Source organism: Lolium perenne, chromosome 7 (assembly GCF_019359855.2).
Source record: "Lolium perenne isolate Kyuss_39 chromosome 7, Kyuss_2.0, whole genome shotgun sequence".
Taxonomy (NCBI): domain Eukaryota; kingdom Viridiplantae; phylum Streptophyta; class Magnoliopsida; order Poales; family Poaceae; genus Lolium; species Lolium perenne.
In genome coordinates this window covers 5,423,942-5,442,018 of record NC_067250.2, presented here as the reverse complement: position 1 = coordinate 5,442,018, position 18,077 = coordinate 5,423,942, and the positions used below count along the sequence as shown (strand labels likewise).

Sequence of the window (18,077 nt, the reverse complement as noted above, 5' to 3'; positions counted from 1 at the left end):
TTCTTGGTAGAAACCTTCCTCTTCCTGGTATTCTCCGGTACTAGCGTCTAAATTCGAATACGAGATACAATCACTCAACAAGTTCAAAAAATTATACTAAGCACAACATGGCTTCACACAAACTATTCTAATTGCACACATAACATATTAGTTGCATTTGGTTTTCTTTATTTAGGAAAAATAATTTCCTCTCATTACATATGTAAATGATAGTTTCCATTTAGTTCTTGAGGAAATAATTTCCTCTCATTGAATCTTCTTAAGATTTAATTTCCCAAACAATCATACATGAATTCATGTTGACCTAAGTCAACCATTCATCATCATCATTTGAGAAAATGATTTAAATGAGGTAGAATACCTCATACTATTTGACAATGCTAATTATGATTTAATATCACCAAGTATTTCATGTGAGAGTATTTGGACCAGGGTCATACTTCATATGAAAGTACTTGGGACAAGATTTAAATGAAGTAGATCACTTCATAAAATTTGCATAATAGTTTTGAACAATATCACTTAACTAAACTAGCCATATAGTCCTTTATTTAAACTAGGCCATGATCATCCAAAGTGACCACACTATATTTTTGCAGAAACAATTAGTGCAAGTGAAATTTGAGATATGAGAGTTGAAATCAACTCAATATCATTCTTGGTTGATTTTTAATAATTGTTTGAAGTCACAAAAGGCCCTGCCTTGTTTATTTTATCATTTTATTTCTACAACGAATCTCACAGTGAGACCAGTGTAGTTGTGTAGATCTTTTTATTAAATTTCCAACCATATAAAGTTTGCTAAATTTGGTTAAGCCAAAATGAATCTATTGAATTTTGAACACAGGGCCTGTATTGAATTCAAACCATTTCTGGAAAAATCGAATTTGAATTACTGGGCCTGGCGGGAAAAGCTAACGGGCCGAAACGAATTTAAACAGCCCAAGTCCAGCCCACCACGCGTCCACGCACGCGTGGACTGTCTGACGGTGGGCTCCACCCATCAGTCACACATAACTCCCGAAACGGTACGAGCGATGTGGCGCGTTGGATTAGAAGCAGATCCAACGGCCGATGGTCATCGCCGTCGCCGGCGAGATAACCTCACTGACGCGGCGAGGGTAGGGGGTCGGAGGGCTAACCAGGGCTCCCGCGGTGGTTGGCAGTGTGCGCGAGGAAGGTGTAGTCGACGGCGAGGCTCCTGGTACCGGTGGCAGCTCCAGGGATGGCTCCAATCGACGGCGGCGAGATGCGGTCCTGGCGGGCTCCGGTGATGAAATTGGCGAGCTACGGTGGTGAATCGAGATGGTGGAGTGGTCGAGGAGATCGAGGGAAGAGTGGGGATGGTGCTGGTGTGCAGAACTCGTCGAGGGGAGGCTCCCTTTTATAGGCGCGTGAGGGTGCTGAGGCGCGGCGACAATGGTGACATGGGCGCGGCTTCTCCGGTGGTCTAGCGAGCTAGGTGAGGACGCGGTGGTGTTCACGACGTCACGGCGGTTCGGTGAGCGTCAACAGCGCGGCAAGGCGTGGCGTACGTTGGTCGGGCGCTTGCGTGTACTGCCGTGGCCATGGCGGACGGGCGCGTCCTTTCCGGCGACGGTGGGTACGGGCTGGTGACGCCATCTTGTCCGGCGAGCTCCGCGTGGCGTGGCGAGGCCCAGGGCGAACGGAGGTGGTCGGGGTGGTCGTAGTACGGCGGGGCGACGCGTGCCCGTGTCGCGCGCGGCCGTGCACGCGTGACGTGGCCATGCCGCTCGCGTCGTACCTGGGCGTCGTGGGCGCGCGCCGGCCGGGGCGTGTCGGTGTCCTCTCGCCCAACGGCTTGTACTGGCGTACTCAGGAGATCCAGGGAGATCTGGTGGACATGGTGGTCGTGTGCTTCGTGGAGAGAAGAGAGGGGAGGCGTGTCGAGGGAGAACGTGGCCGGCATGGCCATGGCCATGCCATGCTTGGCCTCCTCCTAGGGCTTTCATTGCATGGGCTAGGTGGAGTGGGGTTCAGAGAACGATGCTGAGCCAAATGGTGCTCAAGAGATGGCAAGGTTTGATCAAATTTGAAAATGTGATGATCTTGTATTTGTTGCAAAGTCTCCACTTGGCTTGATCATAACTTTTGATCCAAGATGATTTTGATGAGGTGGTCTTTACAGAAGTTGTTCACCTTGTTGTGTACTTGGATGTGGTGCAAAGAATGGGATTTGTTTAGTTTAAAAATCTTGAAATCCAGGGGCTCAAAGTGGTGATCAGATTGTAAATGGCAGTTTTGACCATCATTCTATGTGATCACAAATTGAGTTTGAATTTGATTTGCTTTGTATTTCTTTGGTTCCAAAAGTTGTAATAAATATTTAGTAACATATTACATCTAATGGTGAAGGCCAAATTGATCTAGGGTAAAGATTTTCAAAAATGGCATAAGCCATATGTTAGGGTTTTAGGGTTTTATTCTTATTTAATTTCTTTCCCTTTTTGGTTTATTTGGTTTGTGATCTTCACTTGATCACTTTAGGGTTTTAGGGTTTATCACATAAGCAACAAAACAATCATCATGGCATATCACTCAAAATGCACAAATCCTATGCATGGCACTATATGCAAATAAAAGTTTTTGGTTGGTTCTGAATTTTGGATCTCTGGAATTCTTCTTCTTCCTTTATTTGAAATTTGGGATGTTACACACACTATCCACAAAAGGCACAATGGCAAGTGGATTAAGAGGCATAATCTCCACCTGCTCCTCATGGCTGGGAGCAAACAAATCATCCATGTCTTGCTCTTCACAAATATCTTCAATTTCCACCACGTCCCACTGAATAGGATTAACCAGGATCTCAACCTCAGGTCCACCACCAGGAATCAGGTGAACTAAAGAAAAAGAGGCTCCTGAGTACTGAAATGTGATGGATAACTGTTGCTGAACATGAACGTGTTGTTGTGGTTCATCCCATCCACCATGTGCCATATTATTGTCATCAACTATTTCATTATTCCAATCCTCCCAATTATCATGCTGAGGTGGGACCCAGTTGTCATGAGGAGGAATAGGACCCACAAAAAACTGAGGATGTGGGTTTCCATTGCTAGGCTCAGGGGATTCATCACCAGGTAAGTTGTCAGCAGCTTCACTACTTAAAATGTACAGAGGACCTGTCCAGGACACCACAGTGCCTCCATATTGCTGAGGCTTCCTGATTACAATAGACCTGCGGATGTCTCTGGCTCCTCCATAAGCACAACGAACCAATGTACGAGCAGGCTCTTGGTCATCTCTGATCCAACCTCTCATTTTTCCAAATTTTGCAACAGAATCACGGATAAACTCCTTAGTGCGATAATCAAAGGGCAGGTTAAGCATCATGATCCAGCTTAGCCTAGTGTAAAATGTGGAGCAAAAGTTCTCTCCTTCATCATGGCGAACAAAAGACAGCATGCGTCCATGGCCAAGATCATGTGGAGGCTGAGCTACAAGCAGATCCCTAATAGCACTGTCTGCCATGCCGGAAAGACCAAGACCCACTGCGCTTTCCGTGAAACTAAAAACATCCCAATGCAAGTGCTGCTCAATGTGATCATGTACCTGGTTAAGCACATGGTCGATCTCTGCATTTTCTGCCTGGGAACCACCTGCGCAATCACCCAGGATTCATGGCGCTAGGTGGCACAGCAGCAGCAGTGACGTACATGCGAGCTGGGCGGTCATCTGCTCCCCAAGGCTCGAGCACATGGAACCCCTCTAGGACGAAACGGTGTGGATCAACAGGGAAGTTCGCCATGGCTTTGCCGCCGTGGAGCGGAGGAGAAGAGGAGGAGGATTTTTTGGTTGCCGAATAATCTGCAGAGGATTTTCCTTTAGCTGGAGTAGGCGCGCGAGAATCAGGGGCGCACTGTTTGAGCATATTTTTGGCAACCCATTGCATTGATGAATTTGCCTTCCAACACTCTGATTTGACGTGTCCATATCTGAAACACGATTTACGTCACACCTTTCCAATTCCCTCGTTTTGTGAGATAAGCTAAGACACCATCCACATGACCACACCTGATCAACCATATCATCAATCATAGTTGTAAATGCAGGGTCTTGGGCTGGGCCTTGGTCCACATCTGAGGCCTGCTTGGCTACGACTGGCGAATTGTGGGCGGGATAGAAGGCGCCAGGTCAGGCCTTTCCATGCATGCACGCTCACATTGGAAATTTCGAAATCTGCCAAACTGAATCTGAATATCAGTGTCAAGATCAGTTATGTGAGTAGGTAGAGAAACCCTTTTGCGAATCTGGGGACAATCATAACCAGCTTGAATCACATCAGCAATTTCTGCATTAGACGTTGGATACTCATAACCAGGACAAGCTGGGTAGGATTCAAAAGTAGCAAAAGAGAGACTTCTCTTAACTTGAGAATTAGCCCTAGATTTCAGAATTGGCTTTTTTGGCATCAACTTCAAAGCTTGTACAGTCTTTTTTTATTGGGACCGACCAAAACCCATTCAACATTGCATTCTCTCTTCCATAGATCAAACTCCCTTCTCCAAAGTGGGCCACCTCCACACCAGAGATTGATATAACATTTGAAAGCATTGCAAGCCACAAATTTTAGAGAATAAACCAAGAACCCACTTGTTTGGAAGAGACTGAAAACCGAAACACTCTCTCATAAAGTTGCACGACAGAGAGATCATCTGATAAACCCCCAATGCAGGATTCCATGGCTAAACTGACTAAAAATTCATCAAGTTTAAACTTGGATCTACCAAAAGAGACCACTAGGAGGAAATGATTTTCTTTTCACAAGGGATGAAGGTCGAGCCAAACTTGCGTTTCACATCCGATTTGAAATAAGAACCTAGGGAGAAATCCAGACCCATAGCCAGAGACTGACATAGAGGGAGAAATCACAAGGGGTTCAATGTCTGGAGTGGGATCACATACCTCAGGAGGGGAGATCAAAGAAACATCAATCTTTACTTGATGATATTTGAAATCCAGGACATATCCAGGCTTCAACAGATCACCATCATGCATGGGTCGAACGGCCACCATAATTCCTCTTGCGTCCATCAAAGAGATCATCTTGACATCCTTGAAATGAAGAACACCATCATACGATTTGGCACGACCCCGATCAAGATCCTTGAGAGTGGTGTAGCCAACCTTCCATGAACCCTTAATGGGAGAGTCCATTTAGTAGGGAGAAAACCCTAAAAAGGTATGGACATGTGGAGGAGGAGACGCCGAAGAGATTGAATGGAGAGGAAAGGATCGAAACACCAGAGATCAGGGAGATCGCCGGCGAGGGGAGGCTAGGGTGTGGGAGGAGGTGGAGTCGCCATTTCTCGATCATGGTCGCACAACATGTATTAATAATCTTTTGCTGCACACTCGGTGGAGAGGGGGTCTAGGATAATTCATCGAGGAAAAGGCGACATGCATAGCAAAAATGGCCCAAAGTGTCATCACCATCTCCACAAAACTTGCATGTCTAGCGTTTCCAACATAAAAAATAACCCTAAGAGAGCAAAAATAACGTTTTTCATCTTCGGCCTGGCCTTTCAGGGGCAGAGTTTCATCTCACCAAGTAATTAACAAGCCCAGAGACAACTAAGAGAGATAAAGTCTTTACCCTCAAGTTCGTGCCTTGATCGGGGGCACAAGCCAATATCTTGGTTTTTTTGGTGCCTCTTCCCTTAGCGCTGCTATTTAAAAGGAGAAACCCCTGTACTTACTCATAACAGCCCATCATAACAAGGGGAATTCAGATGTCGGTTACCTTGTATGCGCGTGTATAGCATGTAGAAGGAGGGGAATGATTTTCAAATTCCCCAAAGCCTCATACCCTAATATGTTTATGTGGGAGGAGAATCTGTATGCACATGTTTGAGCTTTCGCCTGACAAGATGTGATGTGATCATCTGTCGGAACCTCTGAGATGCGATGTTATTCTTTCTTGAATAGTTCAATGTTCCTATTGATAATGTGTGCCAATTGATACAGGCGGTTTTTTATCATGCTTCTTCATGTTAACAGTTTCATGTAAAAGAAAGTAATTGCATGATGTGGTTGTGACTATCTGTTATAGCTGGCTGCTAAGTTGGTCGCAACTTTGATCCAACCTTCAGGTTCCTCAGGAAAGAAGCACCATGCAGACTGATGGCATCCAGCACATCCCCAGCTTCAGATTCCCTGCCTGAATGCTCATAGAGATGAAATGCTGCACTCAGGATGAAGTTGTCAGGTTTCAGCGACCTGCACGTCATCTCAAAGAGCGATATGCCTTCATTGACTCGGCCGTGCTCCAGGTACGCCCTCATCATGGTCCTGCAACAGGCCAAATCAGCAGCCACGCCAATATCGCGCATCTGGCTGCAGATCCTGTGGGCTTCATCAATCTGACCTTCCTTCAGAAAGTTGAAAATGAGGTGGTTGAAATGAAGGCTAGAAGGGGTTATGTTGCTACCCAGCATCATCTGGATGGCTTCCTCTGCTTTGATATAGCATCCACCCTGGGTGTATGCCCTGATCAGTGCGAGATAAGTCAACGAGTCGGGAGCATGACTGCATGATTGCATCTCCTGGAATGTAACCTCTGCCTTGTGATGCTGCCCAGAAGCGGCGTAGGCATTGATCATGGAGTTGAAACTGATCTGCACATTGCAAAGTCAGGTCAAAATCAGTTGCATCGGTCAATCTCAACGCTGATAACATTGACTTCAGAAGTCAAAAGCCAACGAAAGCATACCTTTCCAGGCATGATACCACGTTCCTTCATTCTACTAAATAGCAAAGATGCCTCCTGATGCCTCCCTGCAGGAATGGAACTTCAGAGACCCAAAACTAAATAGTACAAGCATAGGGGAAAACACTCGTCGAATGTGGAAAAAAAGTAACTTTCTTTGATTCGCCTACGTAAGGTAGAAGAAACTGACCAGCCTTTCCATAGATGTTAAGCATGTTCGTGTATATCTTCTCATCGATGGGTAAGCCTAGCTCTTGCGCAGCAGTAAACATTTCAGTAGCCTTGTCCAGCTTTCCTCCTAGGCCATAAACACTGAACCAGAAAACTGAAGCTAATGACGAAGTGGTCTGAAATCTCAACGCGAACATAAAGATGGAAAAACGAACATTGCATACTTCCAGATCCAATTTTTCTATGATGTATGAAGATTATCTACCTTATCATTATATTGAATGTCTGCAAGGACCGAGGAACACTTGAGGCTATCATGCGATCATATATGCTGACAGCTGAGTATAGTTTGCCTGCTTGGGAACTAAAGCTGAGGCGGTTAGCCATGGAATCCTTCGACCTGAAAACTGTTTGATTGTCCATCTAATGGAGAGGAAAAGATGTTATCCATACCTGACTCGAGCATCGATTTGATAAAAGTGTTGTACACGACGGTATCAAGCTCAACTTCACCAGCGAAACAGTCATGTATGATGTTTTCTGCCTCCTGAAATTTCCCTGGGGTGATTTCACAATGTGAGTATACACAGCAACATGGTGAAAACATGCACAAGGATTGGTAGCAGTTGAAAACTTGCTTACCATGCTTAGTCAGGTGAGTGACTAGTATACTAATTGTCACAGCATCTCTAATATGGCCTCGATCAACCATTTCCATGAAAAGATGATATGCCTCATCAGTCTTGCTGCACTTACATAATGCATCGACCATGGCATTGTAGACAGGCCCTCCTACAGGAAACAATGCTGATGCCGACTCAAATAGTAATTGTGCTTTCCGTAACTTCTGTTTCTGGCCATATTGGACAATCAAAGTAGCTGTAGCAGAATCTTCAGGCTTGACTCCCAGTGCAGTCAGCTGTTCATGAAGAAATTTTGCTTCTTCTGTACTTCCTGCAGCAGAAAACATTTAGACAACAGTAACAGAAGTACGCTCAGGCATGAACACCATGTTCAGTGTGGCACCTAGCTTGCTCACCTTCCCTAGAAAATTTTCTGATCAATTGGCACGCGATGGATGAACCCCCAGGTGTGTCCAACAAGGATTTCAACGTCGTGCTGAGTGCTGAACTGTCAGTCCGACAGTCTAGCATCTTCGACGAAGTATGTTCTTCCCGGATCAATCTAATATTATTTCTAGCATACATCTCAATAGGAGAAACCATTGTTGAACTCTTCACGGTCACCCCATCATTATGCATCTCTTTCAGTACCTGATCTGCATCCGCCGTCATCCCGCTTTTGCAGCAAACTTCCATCACAGTCATACAGAGGCCCTCATCAAGCTGGACATCTTCTTTTGTCATCTCCAGAATGAGTGCACTGGCCTTGTCTAGCTGGCCCAGCTTGACATATAACCTGAGGAGGTCATTGCAGCAGAACACATCAGGGAGGCCATATTTCGTCAGAACTCTGAAGGTATCTTCAGCAGCAGCTATGTCTTCCTTGGCGACATGGCATCGGAGAAGAGCGTTGTAAGAAAACGGCGACGGCTTCACGCTCCTCGATCTCATAGAATCCAAAACTAGCAATGCCCTATCGTAGTTCCCAGCATTCATGTGAACCTGAGCCATTGCCACATAAGTCTGCTCATCGCTCAACATACCCGCCCTGTCGATCTCCTCGAAGGTGCGCTGCGCATCCTTGTAGAGCCCGATCTTACCGTAAATCCTGACGAGGATCCCATAGATGACCTCATCAGGGACGATTCTTCTCCGTTCCATCTCGGAGAAGAGCGACAGCGCCTTCGAGTAGTCCCCGCTCTTGTCGTAGAGTGCCAGGAGGGATGCACAGGTGTAGTTGCTAGGGACAATGCCATGATCCCTCATCTCCTCATAGAGCCTCAGTGCCTGCTCCCCTCTGCCATGCCTGGCACTCAAGCTGATCAGGCCACTATAGGTCGCCTCCTCTGGAACAATCCGGGACTGCTTCATCTTCCCGAGAACATCCATGGCCTCCTCCAAGAGACCCTCCTTGACGAACGAGCCGATCACAACTGTATACGTGAACTGATTTGGCACCACATTGGCTTCTTCAACCATCTGGTTCCAAAGGTGGATCACCTTGCCATGGAGCCTGTGCTTCTGCAAAGAGGAGAGCATGAAGTTGAAGGCAGGGACCGGCGGCACCACGCCGCGCCTGCGCGTTGCTGCGTAGAAGAGCATCATGTCGCCGTGCCGACCCCGGCGAGCGTACGCGCACAGCAGGGTGCCGCACGCCACCGCGTCCGGCTCGACGCCGGCCTCCAGCATCTCGAGGAACGTCTCCTCTGCGAGCTCGATCCTCCCCGTATGGCCGTACACCCTGAGGAGGATGGTGTAGGCGACCACGCTGGGCTCGTAGCACAGCTGCATGGATATGGATGGATCAGAAAATTGGCGATAGCTAGCTTCAAAACTTTTGGGGAATTTTATCTCTACCTGAAGCTTCATCCAGGAGAAGAACTCCTGGGCCTGGCGCCACCCGCGCTGTTCGCGGAGGACGACGCACATCTCGCGGAAGGTGAGCTTGGTTACGAAGGAGGCCATGGCCTCCCGCATGGACCCCGGCGGGCGCGACGCCGTGGCGCGGGCGGCACGGACGGCGGCGACGACGTGGCGGCCGTGAACATGGCCGGCGCGGTCGTCCTCGATGTACCGGGCCATCTGGCCCTCGGTGCGGCGTACCCATCGGGGCGTCTCGGCGCCGGCGCCCTGGCCGCGGCGCTCCCCGCGGAGGCGCCGCGCCTCGTCGTGGAGGAGGAGGCGGTACGGTGGCAGGCGGCGCCCCCGCGGCGACGACGTGGAGGAGCGTGTGCCGGAGGAGAGCGACCATGAGACGGCGCCGCCGTCGTCGTCCTCGTATTCACGGGAGGAGCAGGTGACGGAGACAGCGGCGCTGCGTGCGGATAGTAGTGGAGCAGAAGCCATCGCCATGGACGCGGGAAAGTGAACGGATATGTTGGGAGATAAGGTTACAGTAGATTTTCTTTCTTACCCGGCGTGGGCCCCACCCGTCAGAACAGAGGACTAGAGCAATAACAAGAAGGTCATCTAAAATGTACCAAAGTTTACCAGAGTTTTACCCAAAAAATATGAATCACGATCGATCAGCTCGAATACCAAATGATTTTACAAACATGTTTTCTCTCTCCTTTTAACTACATTTATCAGGAAAGTTACTACCACTACTGCACAACAATGATAACATCCATTCTTAACAAGCTGAATAAATGTTGGCTTAGCTAGTACAATTACACAACAACAACAGCACTATACAATTAGGCAACAGCAACAACGGTCTACGTGCTCTCTGGTCTATTAGCCGGCAGCAGATTGCTGCTGCCACTCTCCTGCTCCGACAAGGCGCGAGGAGCTGAGCTCCGTCGTGCTGTAGAAGGACTCCTCCGGGTAGAACCCCTCGTCCTTCTCGTCCTCCCACTTGAGCACCTCCCGGATGTACCGGAAGGCCTCGTCGACGGTGGGCCGGTCGCGGGCGCGCGCCTGCCACACGAACAGCTTCCGGCCGTTCGTGTGCGCCGCATACAGGTCCTTGAACTTCATCGCCACGTAGTAGAACGCCTGGTGGGCCATCGACTGGTTGTTGTTGTGGGTCCGGAGGGGGCCAAAGTCGCTGAACCACTCGCAGCCCGAGAGCGGAGAGCGCCCAATCTTCTCCTCGAAGAGGTCGAACTTGTTGAGAACCAGAACAAACGGCGTGTCGCGGAAACATGGATGCCTGCCCAAAGTATGCATAAATTCAGTTGATTTTGATCTCAACAATTAATGCTGAACTGACTCCAGGGAAGCTGTGACAACGTTCTCAATCTCTATCTATATTAGGCAATACAAATAGATAATGTGCAGTTTACGGAAGTTTTAGCTTCAGTTGGAACAAGATCAACCTCACAAAAGCTAGCACTTAAAATATGTAGTGTTGTACTATTGAAATTACAGGGCCATTCGGTAAATGCAACTGATAGAGTTACTTTACCTGATTGTAGACTCAAACAAGTCCCTGCTTTGAATCATCTTATTCAGGAGGCGCCTACTGCCGCCACTAGCAGAGAGTCCCAGCTGGTCATAGTCGCTGAGTGCTACAGAGAATATCACCACACGGACATCCTCAAACATTTCTACCCATTTGCATCCCTCATTCATGCCCTTGGCGTTTACTCTAATCAGCTGATATCTGAGGGGGATAAAAGTAGACGAGACAGTTAAGCTTTCTGGGAGTTGTTTCAAACGAGAAAGAAGTCATCAACCCAGGCAAATACATATAGCATGCAACCTAGAGTATGCGCTCATACAGAGGGAACAAGTTACAATGGCTATGTTTTTTTTACAGCAATATACCAACGCCAGTGTTGACATTTTAAGGATTCTTTTGTTATCAGAAAGAAAGAAATGAGCGAATGGGGAAAGAAACACTCGTATAAAGACATATAACAGGATTTAGATGCAGTTTCGACATGAGCCAGGAAGAAAGAGCTTTTACTTGTTTAGTGCCTGAGATGTTGGGTCATGACTATCACCATAGAGTTCTGACATAGGGCTCCGTTCGTCTAGAGTGAAGTCTATAAAGGCCAATCCATTCCCTTGTGATACCCCTTCAGCATATATTACATCTTTCTCTGAAGGTTCATACTCATTACTCGATACTTCAACTGCCTGCAAGAATGGCATAAGAAAGAGAAATCAGTACTGCTTGTATATATACATTATCTAAATGGATCAACTTTAAAAAGAAAAAATAAAGTAAAGAATAAGTAAGAAAACAGAATATTCTGTCCCATAATTCTGTAAGTAGATTTTTTTAGTATCTCTTCTCATGATTTTATAGTATTATTTCTCATTATTTACATTCTATTACCTCTCTTTGGGTACTCAAATACAAAATAAATGACAGCTCATTGTGCTATGCTGGATACCGTTGTTGAAAAAAGGGTGATAATAGTCTGGTGAAGTCCACAAATACAAAAAGGCATTGCGGGATTGATAACTTCCGAAGTGTAACTTCTATTTTTCAGAGACTAAACTGGGCACGTATTACTTAGTTGCCATAATACAAAGTGATGGTGTAGCACAATTTACGAAATGCAAGCTTTGAACAGGTTAAATTAAGGGGGAAATCTGCAAGAAAAGGCTTTGATTTATACCCTGCTCAAAAAATATTCAGCAACTTCAGGGAGAAAGTGCAATTCCTCCTTTCTTTTATATGTTGCTTGTATAGCAGGGTCCTTCCACATCTCATCAACAACTGGTGCATATTCACGTGTAGCTGCAGGGAAGAATGCATCTAGGTCTCCCATTGCTATGATGTCCAACAGCCAATCAGAGAACTTCTTTAGCTTTGCATTTATTGAGTATATGCAAGAGTTGGAATCACTAGATTTGTTTTCATCTGCATAAAAGAAACCAACTTCAGCATACTGCATATGACCTTCAAAAATATGATAGGATCAAACATTAACTGGCCCTGCTACCTTGTTGGGTATCCCCATCTTCTGAATTTGGGTTATTTGATATAGCCAAAGCCTCCTCCTCGAAGCGCTCACGGCCCTCTAACAGAATCCCGAGGTACTTGAACATGTTGCTTTGGATCATTAGTTTGATATTGTCAAGTTCTTCTGGGGTAAATCTAGTTCCATATAGTAACTTAGCCTGTGTTATAAAACCAAACGTCATGAAATTACATACAAAACAAGGAGAAATGTCAAAAGTAGATGAATCAGACTGTCAGGACTCAGCTGGAGATTGCATGATAAATCTGATGATGGACAACTTGTATGGTGTTCCATAAAGATTTAAGACATTTTAATGCTTAAAGGCTTAAAGCAAAGATACCTATCAGGCTATGATGACTAGACTAATGTATAAACAACCCCTAGCTTGCAGATGATTGTACCATGCCACGCATGCAAGTATCATCTAAAACATTAACACAAGTCAACAACTAACCAAGCTACAGAACAGCAAGAAGGTTTATACATCACCGAAATAGCACACTACATGACAAACTTTAGTAATCAACTTCAAAGCCATATTTAACTGGAGCACTATGGGTAAGTTGAAGCCAACACCAAATAAGGATATAACAGAACCTAATGCATTTTATTTTTCTACAAAATCCCAAGCCATTTAAAAAAATTGGTCCAACCTGCTTAAATATGGTGCTTGTTCCAGCTCCAGGTGATCCAAGAATAAGAAGTTTCTGTACTCTTTTCTGGTCTAAGTAATCAGGCACTGCTCTTGCTGAATAAGGAGAGTCGTCTTTGGGCTCATCAGAGTTTGGAGGAGGCACCGGTAGTGAAACCATGGCGCAAACAAAACGTGTGAAAGGCTGTATAACAGGGGGCACATAAAATCTTGTCATAAAACAAGCAAAAAACAGGAAGGCATGATGAGTTAATTAGTTTTATAAAATAAAATTAATTAATTAATTCTCCATCGAACAAGAGACATACAGATTGCCATATTTTTCCTTTGATGTTATTTTGGCCTTCTTCCTCATATCCACCATCATGATAGACCCAAAAGTGAGTATCACGGGGACATTGGACTTGTGCTATCTGCAATGATGCAGATATTGTGGAAAACTCGATCAGATAGTGACACGGCATATTTAAAATGTACACAAAATGATAAGGATTCTCAATTGTAAGTAGCTTAGAGTGCGCATCAATACCTTCAGAATTTTCAGTTCAATCTTGGTGATTTCCCTTCCATTCATGTAAACCTGGGTGTTGCCATTACTGGCATCAGGCTGAATCTTTCCATTGAAGTTGAGGTTAGTGCTGACAACCCGATTCGGCTTTTCCCCAGCCTACCAGCATAAACCTCGTAAAGGTTAGTCTGCAGCAATTTCAGGTTTCAAAGAAAGGTACGTTGCAGCAATTTCAGGTTTCAAAGAAAGGTACCTTTCCCCATAAGCCCGACTCCTTGTCATACCAGTATCTCCCAGGCTTCAGATTCTGAGGAGGCCGCGCGCAGCTAAGCAAGTCCGACATCTCCTCCTGACAAAGAGGGCAGCCATTGACGATGATTTGCTCGGGCCGGAGCTGGTTCGCCTGGCACTCCCTCTCGGCTTTCAAGATCTGCCTCACCTCGAGCGCGCTGAGCAGCCGCGACAGTATCCTCGAGCTCTTCCCCAGCTTGGACCGCTTGCTCTCCTCGATGGGCCTGCCAATGCAGGTGATGCACTTGCGGCCCTCCGGCATGGACCCCATGGCCCTGAGCAGGCAGTAGCCGCAGTACCGCTTGTCGCAGACGATGCACGCCTCCTTGCCCTCCCACTTCCGCTTCCCGCACCGGTCGCACGTCTTGTCCCTCTTCTCCTTCCTGGTCGCCGCCACGAACTGCTCCGACCTGGTGTCGTCGAGCTCGCTGCTGTCGTCGTACTTGCTGTCATCCGCCAGCCCGAAGGTCACCACGTGAGATCTCCTCCCCTCCGGCGCGGCAGGCCGGTTGCTGTCGGTGTGCCCCTGCCAGCTTCGCGCGAACTCGCGGGACGCCTGGCGGGAGTCGTCGTCGTGGTCAGAGTCCCCCTCATCCTGAGGCGCTGAATTGGCGGACTCCGAGCTTACCCTGACCCGCGCAGGCGGCGCCGGTGGCGGGTCTGCACGGCGGGGCGCTGCCGGCCTGAAGACCGGCGCCACGGGCACCACGCTGTTCCCGAGCCTGTAGGACCCGGACACGGGCTCGGCCGTGGGCACGTCCGCCATGTCCACCGGGTCGATCCTGGGGACCTCATAGGCCACCGGGGGCCCGTCGTACTCGAGCGCGATGGAGTAGTCGAGGTTGCCCTCCGGGATCGCGGTCCCCGGCGGCAGCATCCGCCTCAGCATCTCCTCCCAGTTGCCCTCGCCGCCCACCGCCCCCGCCATCTCCACCCAATCCGCCGAACACCTGCCGCTCCTACCTCCTCCGCATCAGCAGCTCCCAATTACTCCCCTGTGAGCTCCGTGGACTCGCCCCACTGAACTCCGGTAATTTCACCACTGGAAGCCGGGAAAATTCTCGGTGTCGCCGTCGTCGCCGCCTCGGCTCGCGTCGACGACGGTCAAAGCCCACCGCTCCCCACCGCAGCACCACCCACCAACTGCTAGACCCACCTCCCTGCTCCGGTCAACTGGAGACCCAAGAAGCAAATCTTTGAACGAGAAAGCCGCCGCGGTTTTGCGATTGGGATTTGGAGGACCAACAAAGCAGGCAGCGAGCCACCAACCGCACGCTCAGAAATCACCACACCCCAATCGCTGGGACTGGAAAATGGGGAGACGACCGTTCCGCTCTTTCCACACTACGCCCCAATCAATTACTGTGATTAATTTGGAGCAGTAATTTCTTTTTTTTAAGAATATTTTTATGCATCCATAACAAGTGCTGTTATATCAGAGAGCTGCATTTATATGGTGGTTTTACATTTTACAAAGAGGAACTCATATATAAAAAGCATTATAAACAGGACCTCTACTTTTACAAATGAACCATGAGGAAAAGTTGAAGAAAGCAATCAGGTCCCTCTCCACCATGGAAGAAGATGCAGTCGACATCGCGCCCACTAGTGCCATTGTTGGGGGACGAAACCACTTGACACGTGATAAGGGAATCCCAGCAGATCCTCCTAGTGTGTTGCCCGATCTTTCACAGCGAGAACCCTGGGTAGATAAATACCACCGCCGAACAGGGGGAACTATAGCCTGCCCAGCCTAGATGGGGCCCAAACTGGCCCAGATCTGGGCGGAGCAGGATCCGTCGCCACCACCCTGGCCGCGCCGTGCCACCGCCAACGGCGACGCCACCGCATCTCCGACCACCCCGACGTGCGAAAACCACGCCGCCGCGCTGCACCGCCGCCGCTCGAGTCCACCGCCGCCGTCCCAAGGCCCCCACGCCCGTCCAAGCCGCGGGTAAAGTCCGGCCCGCCACCTCTAGCACCGCACGGGTAAGGCCCGACGGCGCACGCCGACGACGGCGGCAGGGGAGATGAGGGGAGGGGAGCCGGACGCTGGAGGCGGAGATGCGCGCCCAGCCGCCGCAGGGGGCGGCGCGGGTCGCGAGAGGGGAAAGGAGAGCGCGGTTTGGGGTTATCTCCAATAGAGTTCTCTAGTGCTTTGGCTCATAGAAAGGAGGTTCGTGACATTGAGGGTGTCCGGGTGTGAAAAAATTCACCATCAGTATCTCATTTACTTTTTGATGATGATTTCTCGATACTTATGAAGGAAAATTTGACTAACGCAACCTCATCGAGACAATTATTGGAGCAATATTGTGCAAGTTGTGGACAAATGGTTAGTGAAACAAAGTGCAACATATTTTTTAGTCCCAGTGTGGAGGTCAATGTGAAAGCTAAAATGTTTTTTTTTGAACAGGGGTAGGGTCCGAAGACCCTAGAAGCTGCTCGAATTAACGAAGCGGTGATTACATATTACAGAAAAGCCCCTACAGATCAGGGGTATTTGTAATGTCCCAGGTTTAGAGACGGTCGAGGGGTAGATTTTAGAAAGGGATGTGCATTGCATTGTAAATTCTGGGGAAATTTCGCGCTTTTTAAACAAAAACTGCATCGAAGGGGAACAAGTTTCTCTCTCAACACCTTACAGGGTTAGGGTTTCGAGAGTGCGACAAACTTGCATCTCACTTAACTAGTTTAGGGTTTTGAGAAGAGAGGGGAGAGTTTGCATGATTGAATTCTAAATAAAGTGGCATGGTTGAATTCAAACCAATGTTGAATTTGAATTTCAAATTCAAACATTAAATAATTACCCTAAATAATTCAATTGTGAGGAAATTCATTAAGTAAATTATAAATAATAAACAATATGAACAATTAAAATAAAGTAAAGCTCATTAGGGAAAACTTTGAGCTTTATTAATCATCACACAATTTACATTGTCATTACAATATTCATAAGAGAAAATAAATGAATAATACAACACATTACAAGAATTGCTTAAATAAGAAAAAGAAGATTACAATCAATGACCTATCCTAAATTACAAGTCTAGTTTCATAAGATACTTGAGCCTGATGATCTCCATCTTCACTTGATTATACTCTTGATTCCCTGCACATAACAAAGCAAGACAAGATTTATGCCAAGTGGCATTGCCACTTGGCAGGTTAGAAGAATAATGGAAATGAGAGGATATGGTTCAGCTCTGCCGAGCTGATCCTCTCACATCCAAGTGCAAAGCATCAGGTACACACACACACACAGGCAGCTTACACTGCATGTGTGCATGCTAAACAGCACACCAGCACTGAGAGGAGTCACCAAATGAAATCACCACTGTTGTCGACCAGAGAGAGCAAGGAAGAGGCATATATAACCTTTTTTTGAGCCAAACCCTAGCTGTTCACCGGCAGCAACTCCACAAGGGTAAGCACACCAAGAACAGCAAGAACAGGTGAACAGCTAGAGCTGTTTCACCTATCCCATAATCACCAGAATCAAACCAAGCATCAAGCTTGCAAGGAGGAGCAGGGCAAGCCAAGAAATCAGCACAGCAGCTAAACCTCTACACCAACAACCTTTCTAGGAGCTGGAGTGAGGTATACCCAGATAAGCATGAGCAAGCCATGGTTTTGCTCATAAATAAGCATGTGCACATGTCACAGAAGTAAAGAGGGTAGAATACCCTATTTGTATCATCGTTTGGCTATCAGCCATATGATGCAAGCAAAACAAGGGTAAAACTATTAGGAATGGATCCAAGGGAACACTGATCAAGCCAACAGTATTAAAAAGGACTTAACCAGGGAAATCCAGCAAGGAACTAATCCCTATCTAGCTACCCAGATTCACCTAGCAACACACAGCTAGCAAAGCCATCAGAATAATGGACAGATATCTCATTCAAAGATGATTTCAACAACAAATAACCTGGCAGCCTATGAAGGACTACCAGGATTAGTGCAATGAAGCATCCATGAGGTAGGAGCAACCATTGCTAAGGCATGCAGAGCCTGCTAGGGTCACAACAGCTACCTATCCACATAGGAAATTCACCAAAGCATCACATCATTATCCAGTAGGATTCAGTATGAGCTAGGGTACCCAACCAGTGGTTGGCATCCCTCTAGCTACATCAAATTCATCCATATGATCATTACTGATAAACAGTTCACA

At 47.2% G+C, this 18,077-nt stretch overlaps 2 protein-coding genes across 2 annotated transcripts; both read right to left on the bottom strand.

Moving 5' to 3' along the window:
* Positions 1-5,902: 5,902 nt before the first annotated feature.
* Positions 5,903-9,906, bottom strand: LOC127311602 (pentatricopeptide repeat-containing protein At5g27270). The gene is made up of 8 exons (XM_051342047.2): positions 9,385-9,906; positions 7,944-9,312; positions 7,547-7,858; positions 7,358-7,462; positions 7,170-7,257; positions 6,924-7,045; positions 6,737-6,801; positions 5,903-6,641 (listed from the first exon to the last, which is right to left on the bottom strand). Exons 1-8 carry the CDS (start codon positions 9,877-9,879, stop codon positions 6,084-6,086), a joined length of 3,114 nt encoding a protein of 1,037 aa, XP_051198007.1. The 5' UTR covers positions 9,880-9,906; the 3' UTR covers positions 5,903-6,083.
* A 116-nt stretch (positions 9,907-10,022) lies between these two features.
* Positions 10,023-14,850, bottom strand: LOC127311603 (extra-large guanine nucleotide-binding protein 3). Its single transcript, XM_051342048.2, has 9 exons — positions 13,863-14,850; positions 13,631-13,768; positions 13,410-13,514; positions 13,103-13,285; positions 12,429-12,606; positions 12,102-12,346; positions 11,441-11,613; positions 10,937-11,134; positions 10,023-10,681 (listed from the first exon to the last, which is right to left on the bottom strand). Exons 1-9 carry the CDS (start codon positions 14,826-14,828, stop codon positions 10,264-10,266), a joined length of 2,604 nt encoding a protein of 867 aa, XP_051198008.1. The 5' UTR covers positions 14,829-14,850; the 3' UTR covers positions 10,023-10,263.
* Between the last annotated feature and the right edge of the window lie 3,227 nt (positions 14,851-18,077).

Coding starts and splice junctions, on each gene's coding strand:
- LOC127311602 (XM_051342047.2), bottom strand. CDS start 9,879: ATGGCGATGGCTTCTGCTCCACTACTATCCGCACGCAGCGCCGCTGTC. Junction 7,258..7,357: donor CAAATCGATGCTCGAGTCAG/GTATGGATAACA, acceptor GTTCCCAAGCAG/GCAAACTATACTCAGCTGTC. Junction 7,046..7,169: donor ACATTCAATATAATGATAAG/GTAGATAATCTT, acceptor TTTCTGGTTCAG/TGTTTATGGCCTAGGAGGAA.
- LOC127311603 (XM_051342048.2), bottom strand. CDS start 14,828: ATGGCGGGGGCGGTGGGCGGCGAGGGCAACTGGGAGGAGATGCTGAGG. Junction 13,286..13,409: donor AAGGAAAAATATGGCAATCT/GTATGTCTCTTG, acceptor CCTGTTATACAG/CCTTTCACACGTTTTGTTTG. Junction 12,347..12,428: donor AGATGGGGATACCCAACAAG/GTAGCAGGGCCA, acceptor TCTTTTATGCAG/ATGAAAACAAATCTAGTGAT.